The sequence below is a fragment of the Bubalus kerabau genome, chromosome 11 (genome assembly GCF_029407905.1).
Source record: "Bubalus kerabau isolate K-KA32 ecotype Philippines breed swamp buffalo chromosome 11, PCC_UOA_SB_1v2, whole genome shotgun sequence".
Classification (NCBI taxonomy): domain Eukaryota; kingdom Metazoa; phylum Chordata; class Mammalia; order Artiodactyla; family Bovidae; genus Bubalus; species Bubalus kerabau.
The window spans coordinates 52,755,072-52,767,711 of NC_073634.1; the positions used below are offsets into that span (position 1 = coordinate 52,755,072).

General features: G+C 40.4%; 1 protein-coding gene across 1 annotated transcript in view; it reads right to left on the minus strand.

Moving 5' to 3' along the window:
• Positions 1-12,640, minus strand: part of KCMF1 (potassium channel modulatory factor 1) — a 78,945-nt gene that overhangs the window by 28,826 nt on the left and 37,479 nt on the right. Inside the window, exon 3 of the mRNA XM_055541736.1 lies at positions 4,367-4,534. Coding sequence (XP_055397711.1) covers positions 4,367-4,534 — 168 coding nt within the window. The remainder of the gene's footprint in view (positions 1-4,366; positions 4,535-12,640) is intronic.

Consider the following 12,640-nt stretch of genomic DNA (forward strand, 5'->3'; position numbering starts at 1 on the left):
CAAACAAAAATTATTTAAAATTCCATTTACAATTGCAAAAAGAATAAAACATTTAGAAATACATTTAACAACAGAAGTGTAAAACTTATCCTTTGGTAACTATAAACTTTTGTTGAAAGAAACGAAAGATGACCTAAATAAACAGAAAGACATCCTGCATTAACAGGGTAGCAGACTTAACTATCATCGCTTTCCAAACTGATCTACAGATACAAAACAATGCCCATCAAAATCCCAGTTTGTTTCTTTGCATAAATTTGACAAGCTGATTCTAAAGTTCACACAAAATTCAAGGGACTGACAATACCCAGAGTAAGCTTGAAAATGAACAAAGTTGGAAGACTCATACTTTATGATTCCAATCCCAAAGCTTACTATATACCTGAGACACTATAGTATTGGCATCCAGACATACAAATCAATGGAACAGATGAGAGTCCAGAAATTAAAAGTGACATTTATGGTTAATTGATTTTCTTTTCTAACAACTTTACTGATATACTTTGACAAATAAAAATTGTATATATTTATGGTATATAACAATGTTTTGACATATGTGTATACTGTGAAAACATCACCACAATCAAGCTAATTAATTAACATTTCCGTCACCTCTACACAGTTACCATTTTGTGTGTATGTATATGTGTTGAGAACATTTGAGACCTATCCTCTTCAAAAATTTCCAGTACACAATATTGTTAACTATGATCACCATACAACACCATACACCATACAACTATGATCCCTCTTCCAGCAACACAAGAGAAGACTCTACACATGGACATCACCAGGTGGTCAATACTGAAATCACACTGATTATATTCTTTGCAGCCAAAGATGGAGAAGCTCTATACAGTCAGCAAAAACAAGACTGGGAGCTGACTCTGGCTCAGATCCTGAACTCCTTATTGTCAAATTCAGACTTAAATTGAAGAAAGTAGGGAAAACCACTAGATCATTCAGGTATGACCTAAATCAAATCCCTTAGGACTATACAGTGGAAGTGACAAATAGAGTCAAGGGATTAGATCTGATAGACAAGAGTGCCTGAAGAATTACGGACGGAAGTTCATGACACTGTACAAGAGGCAGTAATCAAGACCATCCCCAAGAAAAAAAAATGCAAAAAGGCAAAATGGTTGTCTGAGGAGGCCTTACAAATAGCTGAGAAAAGAAGAGAAGCTAAAGGCAAAGGAGAAAAGGAAAGATAAATCCCTTTGAATGCAGAGTTCCAAAGAATAGCAAGGAGAGCTAAGAAAGCCTTCCTCAGTGATCAGTGCAAAGAAATAGAGGAAAATAACAGAATGGGAAAGACTAGAGCTCTCTTCAAGAAAATCAGAGATACCAAGGGAACATTTCATGCAAGTGAAAGTGAAGCTGATCAGTCGTGTCCAACTCTCTGTGACCCCATGGACTGTAGCCCACCAGGCTCTTCTGTCCATGGGATTTTATAGGCAAGAATACTGGAGTGGGTTGCCATTTCCTTCTCCAGGAGATCTCCCTGACCCAGGGATTAAATCCGGGTCTCCTGCATTGTAGGCAGACGCTTTACCACCTGAGTCACCAGGCACAATTAAGGACAGAAATGGTATGGACCTAACAGAAGCAGAAGACATTAAGAAGAGATGGTAAGAATACACAGAAGAACTATACAAAAAAGATCTTCATGATCCAGATAACCATGATGGTGTGATCACTCACCTAGAGCCAGATATCCTGGAATTCGAAGTCAAGTGAGCCTTAAGAAGCATCACTACAAACAAAGCTAGTGGAGGTGACAGAATTCCAGTTGAGCCGTTTTAAATCCTAAAAGATGATGCTGTGAAAGTGCTGCACTCAATATGCCAGCAAATTTGGAAAACTCAGCAGTGGCCACTGGACTGGAAAAGGTCAGTTTTCATTTCAATCCCAAAGAAAGGCAATGCGAAATAATGTTCAAACTACTGCACAATTGCACTCATCTCGCATGCTAGCAAAGTAATACTCAAAATTCTCCAAGCCAGGGTTCAACAGTACGTGAACTGTGAACTTCCAGATGTTCAAGCTGGATTTACAAAAGGCAGAGGAACCAGAGATCAAATTGCCAATATCCACTGGATCATTGAAAAAGCAAGAGAGTTCCAGAAAAGCATCTACTTCTACTTTATTGACTACACCAAAGCCTTTGACTGTGTGGATCAGAACAAACTGTGGAAAATTCTTCAAGAGATGGGAATACCAGACCACCTGACCTGCCTCCTGAGAAATCTGTATGCAGGTCAAGAAGCAACAGTTAGAACTGTACATGGAACAACAGAACGGTTCCAAATTGGGAAAGGAGTACATCAAGGATGTGTATTGTCACTTTGCTTATTTAACTCATATGCAGAGTACATCATGCAAAATGCCAGGCTGGATGAAGCACAAGCTGAAATCAAGATTGCCGGAAGAAATACCAATAACCTCAGATATGCAGATGACATCACCCTTACGGCAGAAAGCGAAGAAGAACTAAAGAGCCTCTTGATGAAAGTGAAAGAGGAGAGTGAAAAAGTTGGCTTAAAACTCAACATTCAGAAAACGAAGATCATGGCATCTGGTCCCATCATTTCATGGCAAATAGATGGGGAAACATGGAAACAGTGACAGACTTTATTTTCTTGGGCTCCAAAATCACTGCAGATAGTAACTGCAACCATGAAATTAAAAGACGCTTACTCCTTGGAAGAAAAGTTATGACCAATCTAGACAGCATATTAAAAACCAGAGACATTACTTTGCCAACAAAGGTCCATCTAGTCAAAGCTATGGTTTTTCCAGTAGTCATGTACGGATGTGAGATTTGGACTATAAAGAAAGCTGAGCACTAAAGAATTGATGCTTCTGAACTGTGGTAGTGGAGAAAGCTCGAGAGTCTCTTGGACTGAGAGGAAATCAAACCAGTCAATCCTAAAGGAAAAGAGTCCTGAATATTCATTGCAAAGACTGATCTGAAGCTGAAACTCCAATACTTTGGCCACCTGAGGTGAAGAACTGAGTCACTGGAAAAGACCCCGATGCTGGGAAAGATTAAAGGCGAGAGGAGAAGGTGAAGACAAAGGATGAGATAGTTGGATGGCATCACTGACTCAATGGACATGAGTTTGAGCAAACTCCAGGAGTTGGTGATGGACAGGGAAGCCTGGCGTGCTGCAGTCCATGGGGTCACAAAGAGTTGGACACGACTGAGTGACTGAACTGAAATGAACTGATGATCATCATGCTATACATTAGATCTCTAGAACTCACTCATCTTGCATAACAAAACTTTGTACTCTTTGAGTAACATCACCCCATTATCCCCTTCCCTCTAGTCAGCTGATCTGCAACAGGAATGCTAAGACAATTCACTGGGGAGAGGATCTTCTCAATAAATGACACTGGGACAATTGGATGGTCCTATGTGGGAGAATGAAGTTGGACTTCTACCTCAGTCCACGCACAAAAATTAAATCAAAATGGATCAAAGATCTAAACGGCGGTACTAAAATTATAAAATCTTAGAGGAAAACATATTTTTACATCTTCATGATCTTGGATTAGGTGATGGTTTCCTATATAAGACATTAGAAGCACAACAAAGAAAAAAACAGATAAACTTCACATTATCAAAATCAAAACTCCTGTGCTTCAAAACGTATCAGCAAGAAAGTGAAAAGACAACCCACAGAATGGGAGAAAATTTCTGCAAATCATTCACCTGTAAGGAACTCGTATACAGAATACACAAAGAAATATGAAAACTCAATAATAAAACACGTATTACCCAATTAAAAGATGGGCAAAGGATTTGAACAGACATTTCTCCAAAGCAGATATGTGGGTGGCTAATCAGCACTAGAAAAGACGGTCGGCAGCATCACTGGCCATCATGAAAATGCAAATCAAAACCACGAGACACTACCACTTCACATACAGTAAGATGTCTATAGTCAGACAGATAATAACAAGTGTTGACTACGTAAGAAATTATAGCATGAAACATTTAAAGGTTTTCTTATGCACTGACAGTGCCTTCTAATCAACTGTACAAATACTCTGCTTCCTGATAACTACAGCACCAAGATTTCTGTACTGTTAGCAACAACAGTCAATTTAAACTTCACTCCTTCTTTACCGAGGCACTCTTTCATTTCACACTTTGCCAGCTGTATTTATTTCTGAATGGCTTTCATAAGCAAACTATAAGAGAAAAAATTACTTAGAATAAAAAGATTTGTGTTATTTTTAATGAATTTGGAGCCTCATTAAGCAATGGGGATAGTTTTAGAACGTTTTGCCTTTACTTCTTCACACACGTACACAAAGTTCTAGATGATAATTCACTAAACTTTTAAATACGTACCAAAATCTACCCTTGTTAATATGCACTGCATTGGGTGGTCAGTTGTATGCCTTGTTGTTGTTGCACCACTCTCATAACAAGATGCACAAAGATCGTAATCGTAGCAAATTAAACACTTGTATCTGCGACCTCGAAAATTTCCTTTTAAACATGCATCACAGCTGACACCTATAAAAAAAGAAATATCATTAATTAGCAGCTGTAAAAGGCCACTCTTCATTTCATTTTTATAAATAAAAAGATGCACATACAACCCCAGATTTCTTTTCCAAAATGACTGAAAACAACAATGTAAAATCATATAGGTATTTCTGTTCCCTCAATTTACTATTCTCATGGAAGTAACTTAAAATGTTTAACAAAATGTAAGAAAACTTTTAAAATGTTCTGATGATCTAGCAAGAGGGCAACAATCAAGTGAAAGAGGAGTGAGTACCTGGCCTCACTCAGGGAGGTGGGCAACTACTTGGCAAAGTCTGAGCTTACGTGTTCACAGCACTGCAGGATAAAGCACAGGTAGCACAGACCTGCCAGGTCTGCCATGGTGGGGTCTAAACAGGCAATTTCTCATAAAGGTGAGACCCTAATACACCCTCTCTATACATGTGAGCTAGCAATCCTTGCTGCTGCTGCTGCTGCGGCTAAGTCGCTTCAGTCGTGTCCGACTCTGTGCGACCCCATAGACGGCAGCCCACCAGGCTCCCCCGTCCCTGGGATTCTCCAGGCAAGAACACTGGAGTGGGTTGCCATTTCCTTCTCCAATGCATGAAAGTGAAAAGTGAAGGGGAAGTCGCTCAGTCGTGTCTGAGCCTCAGTGACCCCATGGACTCCAGCCTTCCCGGCTCCTCCATCCATGGGATTTTCCAGGCAAGAGTACTGGAGTGGGGTGCCATTGCCTTCTCTGTAGCAATCCTTAGGGGATTACAAAACTTGCCCCCTGAAATCCCTTCTGCACAAAACACCATCACCACCACCCTAAAAAGTTATAACTATCAGTACAAACCAGTCCAGATTTCACATAAGTGAAAAATCCAAATTCAGACTTCCAAATGGTTCTCAGGTCAAGAATTTAGAATTGTCCTAAATAAGTACCAGCACCAAGCATCGGACAGAAATAAAATTTCAAGGAATGACAGTTCATGCACAAAATACCAACAAAAGCTTAGATACCACCAGAAAGACGTTTGTAAGAATAAGCAGCAGAATCAGAATGGCAAAGAGTTGATAGCAGAACTGAATACCAAATACTAACAGTTTAAAATAAAAGAGGAGCTTAAAAAGAAGAGGCAACCAACATATTTGAAAATGAACCAAATATCTCGATATGCAAAATTTGAAACTTAATGGGCAGGCATAATGGCAAGAAAGCCTTTTATTTACATGTGATATGCCTGTTTATGTAGAAAACTCCTGCTAAATTATTAGAATTAAGTATTTTAAGCAAGGCAGCCAAATATAAACACCAATTTAATAAACTACTGATTGATTTTTCATTCCAAAAAAGACAAGTATATTTTTAAAATGCCCTTGAGTCTACTTATATGAGGTACTCATGTGTGTGTGCTAAGTCGCTTCACTCGTGTCTGACTCTCTGCGACCCCGTGGACCGTAGCACGCCAGGTTTTTCTGTTCATGGATTTCTCCAGGCAAGAGTACTGGAGTGGGATGCCGTGTCCTCCTCCCATATGAGGTACCCAGATTAGTCAAATTCACAAAGAACGAAACAAGCCGCTCCCAAACCCAGAGCAGAACAGTGGTTAGCAGAGACTGGGTGGAAGGGGAGAGAGGGAGTACCGTTTAATGGGTTTCAGTTTGGGATAATGAAAAAATTCTGGAGATAGATAGTGGTGATAGTTGCACAACAATGTGAATGTACTAATTCCACTCACTTAGCTGTATGCTAATGGGTTAAAACGACAGATTTTATGTTGTGCATATTTGACCACAATAAAAAAATTACGTCATTTGTAGCAGTATTCCTGAAAAGTGCCTATGAATAAACCTAACCCAAGATATGCAGCCCTTTATGAAATAAATTAGTAAAAATGTGTTCAAAGACATTAAATAGCTTTTACAAAATAAAAACACCAGGTTTCACTGACTAGAAGGTTCAACATAATAAAATACCAATTCTCCCTAAACTGACTGGTGGATTTAATACAATTCTAATAAAAAAACAATCACAAAAGAATTTTTTGTGGAACATAAGCTGACTCAAATCTTTACACAATTTGCAAAGGGTCAAAAATAGCCAAGACCAAAAAAAAAAAAAAAAAAAAATAGCCAAGACATTCCTGAAGGGTAACAAGATGGAGGGATTTGCTTAACACAGCAAGAGCTATTATAAAGCTACAGTAATTTAGATAGTAGGATACTGGCTTAGAGATAAACTGACCAAAGCAACAGAACAGCAAGCTCCTAAAGCAGTGCTCAGATGGTAAAGAATCTGCCTGCAATGCAGGAGACCCAGATTTTATCCCTGGGTAGGGAAGATCCCCTGGAGATGGGAATGGCAACCCACTCCAGTATTCTTTAGGATTGACTGGTTGGATTTTATTGCAGTCCAAGAGACTCTCAAGAGTCTTCTCCAATAACACAGTTCAAAAGCATCAATTCTTCGGTGTTCAGCTTTCTTAATGGTCCAACTCTCACATCCGTACATGACTACTGGAAAAACCATAGCTTTGACTAGATGGACCTTTGTTGGCAAAGTAAAGTCTCTGCTTTTTAATATGCTGCCTACGTTGGTCAGTTTTTCTTCCATGGAGCAAGTGTCTTTTAATTTCATGGCTGCAGTCACCATCTGCAGTGATTTTGGAGCCCAAAAAAATAAAGTCTGTCACTGTTTCCCCATCTATTTGCCATGAAATGATGGAACTAAACATAATTTTAGTTTTCTGAATGTTGAGTTTTAAGCCAACTTTTTCACTCTCCTCTTTCACTTACATCAAGAGGCTCTTCGCTTTCTGCCATAAGGGTGGTGTCACCTGCATATCTGAGGTTATTGATATTTTTCCCAGCAATCTTGATTCCAGCTTGTGCTTCTTCCAGCCCCGCGTTTCTCAAGATATACTCCGCATATGACAATATACACCCTTGATGTACTCCTTTCCCAATTTGGAACCGTTCTGTTGTTCCATGTACAGTTCTAACTGTTGCTTCTTGACCTGCATACAGATTTCTCAGGAGGCAGGTCAGGTGGTCTGGTATTCCCATCTCTTGAAGAATTTTCCACAGTTTGTTCTGATCCACACAGTCAAGGGCTTTGGTGTAGTCAATAAAGCAGAAGTAGATGCTTTTCTGGAACTCTCTTGCTTTTTCAATGATCCAATGGATGTTGGCAATTTGATCTCTGGTTCCTCTGCCTTTTGTAAATCCAGCTTGAACATCTGGAAGTTCACAGTTCACGTACTGTTGAACCCTGGCTTGGAGAATTTTGAGCATTACTTTGCTAGCATGCGAGATGAGTGCAATTGTGCAGTAGTTTGAACATTATTTCGCATTGCCTTTCTTTGGGATCGGAAGGAATTCCACTGACCTTTTCCAGTCCTCTGGCTACTGCTGAGTTTTCCAAATTTGCTAGCATACTGAGTGCAGCACTTTCACAGCATCGTCTTTTAGGATTTAAAATGGCTCAACTGGAATTCTATCACCTCCACTAGCTTTGTTTGTAGTGATGCTTCCTATGAACCAGTCAATCCTAAAGGTAATCAGTCCTGAATATTCAGTGGAAGGACTGATGCTGAAGCTGAAACTCCAATACTTTGTCCACCTGATGCGAAAGCTGACTGATTGGAAGAGATCATGATGCTGGGGAAGATTAAAGGCGGGAGGAGAAGGGGATGACAGAGGCCGAGATGGTTGGATGACATCACCGACTCAATGGACATGAGTTTGAGCAAGCTCCGGGAGTTGGTGATGCACAGGGAAGCATGGTGTGCTGCAGTCCATGGGGTCGCAAAGAGTTGGACACGACTGAGTGACTGAACTGAACTGAATCAGTATTCTTGCCTGGAAAATCCCATGGACAGAGGAGCCTGACGGGCTACAGTTCAAGGGGTCGCAGAGCTGGATATGACTGAGTGACTAACACACACACAAACAGATGCACAATGTTGTAATCTGTGTCACGACAGTAAGGTCACTAGAGATCAGCGGGGAAAAGAGGGAGTAGACAATAAATGGTACTAAGACAGGTATCTCCCTGGCATATACAGGGACAATAGAGTTGGCTCTCACCCACCGATTCCACACACAGGAATCAATTCCAGATGGTTTAAAGACAAGTATGAAAGGGAAGTGAGAAAAATCTCTGAAGACAATATAGGGGAATATTTTTATAAACCCAGAGTAGGAAACCATTTTCTTAATACACACACACAGGGCCCAATAAAGAGACACATTCAACCACATTAAAATTATGACTTTTCCTTCACTTTTAATATCCTGAAAGTAAAGTGAAAGTGAAGTCGCTCAGTTGTGTCCGACTCTTTGCGACCCCGTGGACTGTAGCCCACCAGGCTCCTCCGTCCATGGGATTCTCCAGGCAAGAGCACTGGAGTGGGTTGCCATTTAATATCCTAGAGTGATGGAAAAGACAAGGCCCAGAATCTGATGATAAAAACAACATACAAGACAGACAAGTGTTAGGTATATAGGATAATTAAGGAACTCAAACATATCAGGAAGAAAATGACCAACATCCAATAGGAAAATGGGCAAAGACTTCAATGGGCACTATAAAGAACAGCAAACAAAACTGACCGATACACCGAAACGACGCTCAATCTCGTTAGTCATCAAAGAAGTGTAAATAAAAACACCATCAGCCATTATTTTACATCAACTGACTGCAAAATCCTAGAAGCCTCTTGGTATCAAGTGCTAGTGAAGACAAGGAGCAACAGACACGTTTCTATGTCACTGGTAGGGGACATGTATCAGAAAACTATTTTGCAAATTTTGTTCACCTTCTAGTCAAGTTAAACATGTACAATTACTGCTAAGTCGCTTCAGTCGTGTCCGACCCTGTGCGACCCCATAGACAGCAGCCCACCAGGCTCCTCTGTCCATGGGATTCTCCAGGCAAGAACACTGGAGTGGGTTGCCATTTCCTACTCCAATGCATGAAAGTGAGAAGTCAAAGTGAAGTCACTCAGTCGTGTCCAACTCCTAGCGACCCCATGGATTGCAGCCCACCAGGTTCCTCCATCCACGGGATTTTCCAGGCAAGAGTACTGGAGTACTATGTCTCTGCAATTCAATTCAAATCAATTCCCTGGGGCATCTTTTGCCCAGGAGCATCAGAAGAATGTAAAAGAATTTTCACAGAGGTTTTCATAATTGAATAAAAAGGCTGTTAACAATCCAAAGGCCCATCAGACAGTCCATTATGGAATGAATTAAAAGATAATGGGGACTTCCCCGGTGGTCCAGTGGGTAAGACGCCAACCTCCCAATGCAGGGGATCTGGTTCATTCCTGGTCAGGAAACTAGATCTGGCATGTCCCAACTAAGATTCCTGCTTGCCACAAGGGAGATTCTGCGAGCTGTAAAGGAGACCCAGTGCAGCTAAAATAATTAAATATTAAAAAAAAAAAAAGAATAATGAATGACAGCCTAAAACAGTGGGTGAAGACAGGCATAAAATCAAACTAAGTTATAAAACAAGTTAGAAGATACATGCCATGGAGAAAAGGAAGTAAAAAAGGATAAACAGTGTGGACAAAGAAAGCTCACTAAAAGGATGATGAGCAAAAAGATGGACTACTTCAAAATTTGCTTATTCAAAGCAGCCTCCAAGCATGACAATGCACAACACTGAAGATACTGAAAAGGGGTAAGTACCTATTTAGATTCACAAATGAAAGTTTAATTTAACAGGCTATAGTAACTTTGCCAAATAAAATGTAGTGTGAACTAAGCTACACCTCTTTAGGGTGCCAGAAAGGTAAGCTCAGGTTTGAACACTAACTTTTTGGAGTGTCCCATCTGACACAAGGGCTTCCCAGGTGGCGCTAACCCTTCTGTCTGTGCAGGAGACATAAGAGATATGACTTTGATTCCTGGGGTGGGAAGATCCCCTGGAGGAGGGCATGGCAACCCACTCTAGTATTCTTGCCTGGGAATCCCATGGACAGAGGACCTTGGCAGGCTATGGTCCATGGGGTCCCAACGAGTTGAACATGACCAAAGGGAGTTAGTATGCATGCATATTGCATACAGCAAATGAAACCTAACATTTTTTAAATCCAGGAGACCTCAGTGCTATCATTTAGTGGTCCTACAGCCTTGGCTCTTAAGGTGATATTTTATTTGACAACATTTGAACTCTTGTTTCTATTATAACATGATACTTTTTCTATAGGAATTTTGGTTTTCAGCGTTGTAAATATTTCTTATCAATATCACCAGAAGCAATTTCATTCTCCCTTTCAAGGAAATGATCATAATACATATGCCACGTGTATGTTCTGTTTCAGATTTCCTGAGCCTCTTGGTACCAGGTAGAATATTGTTATTAACCAAGGAACTGTGCAGTGAAGAGCTGGCTTATTTTCCCTGTTAGGAAAGCACCTGGGGTAGACAGGAAGGGGGCAAATTTTGTTAGTCTGTGTTATAAAGTGAATTCTGACAGATATACTTAAAAGACATTCTGTTCTGAGTGAGAATCTGGGGTCCTTTTCTAAGCTAAATGAGATTTAGTCATTTCAGGTGGGGGCAGAGAGAGAGAGGATTGCTACTGAGAAACTGTAGCAAGCCTATGCATGCTTCTTCCACGAATTTTAGAGATTCGGAGCTACTATCAGCCTGGCGTGCTGTAGTCCATGGGGTTGCAAAGAGTCAGACGCGACTGAGCGACTGAATTGAACTGAGCTACTATAGAGAGAGGTGGTATGGAATCTTCTCTCAAGTCAGATACTGTCTAAAGCTTATGATGACAAATTAGAAGTGTTAAACTGGAGGAGCTATTACAATGAGAAGGAGTAGCAGGATATATGGAAAACTATATGTAAGAAAATATTTTTACTTCCCTGACTTCCTATTCATAGTACACTCATCACCAAAACACATCCCATATAGTATACTTGCCACCATGGATAATTATACTTTTACTTGTATTTTGAGAAACCTTGCTGAGAATTTACCTAACATAACATTTAATGGTCTGACTGAAATATATATTTTTGTTTAAAATAGTGATCTTGATTCACAAAAGTTGTTAAATGTCTTTCAGTGTTTAAGAAGTTAAAAAAATATACTTTGGGGTGGGGGTGGGATGGGGTGGGAGGCTTGGAGGATCTTAGTTTCCCAACCAGCGATAGAACTCAGGCCCATGGCAATGAAACCACCAGGTTCTAACCCTGGACTGCCAGGGAATTCCCAGAAAACATACATTTTCAAAATGACTCAAAAATAGTAATTTTTAAAAAAAGAATTCCATTTCTTTAATGGTGGTTTTTGTTTGTTTGTGTCCTGGGGGGCTGTACTGAGTCTTCATTGCTGAGCAGGCTTTTTCTCCAGTTGCAGTGCATGGGGTTCTCACTGCAGTGGCTTCTCTCGCTGCGGAGTACAGGTTCTAGGTGCACAGGCTTCGTAGTCGCAGCACAAGGGCTCAGTAGTTGTGGCTCCCAGGCTCTAGAGCGCAAGCGCAATAGTTGTGGCACGTGGGCTTAGCTGGTCCACAGTATGTGGGATCCTCCTGGATCAAGGACCGAACCCGTGTCTCCTGCGTTGGCAGGTGGATTCTTTATCACTGAGCCACCAGGGAAGCCTGAACCCCAGTTCCTTGAAGGGCTAACAGTTATTTAATGTTAAAAAGCTTAAGGCAACTGTGGACAGTGGTACTGCCACTCTCCAGGCAAGAATACTGCAGTGGGTTGCCATTTCCTTCTCCAGGGACTCTATACAATATACACCCTGCAAAAACTGAGTTAACCAAATAATAAAATATGTAAGTCATCCTTGAATAATCTGGCTTTAGCCATACTGTCATAAACAAATTCAGACAATTATTACTTCGTAAAATGGAAACAAGCACAAGCTACATCTTTTTAAAAAACATTTTACTTTAAGTACAGTTGATTTACACTGTTGTGTTAATTTCTGCTATACAGAGAAGTGATTCAGTTATACACGTGCATAGTCTTTCCTACTCTTTTCCATTATGGTTTATCACAGGATATTGAATATAGTTCTCTGTGACGTGCAGGAGGACCCTGATGTTTATTCATCCTATATATAATGGTTTACATCTCCCAGTCCCAAACTCCC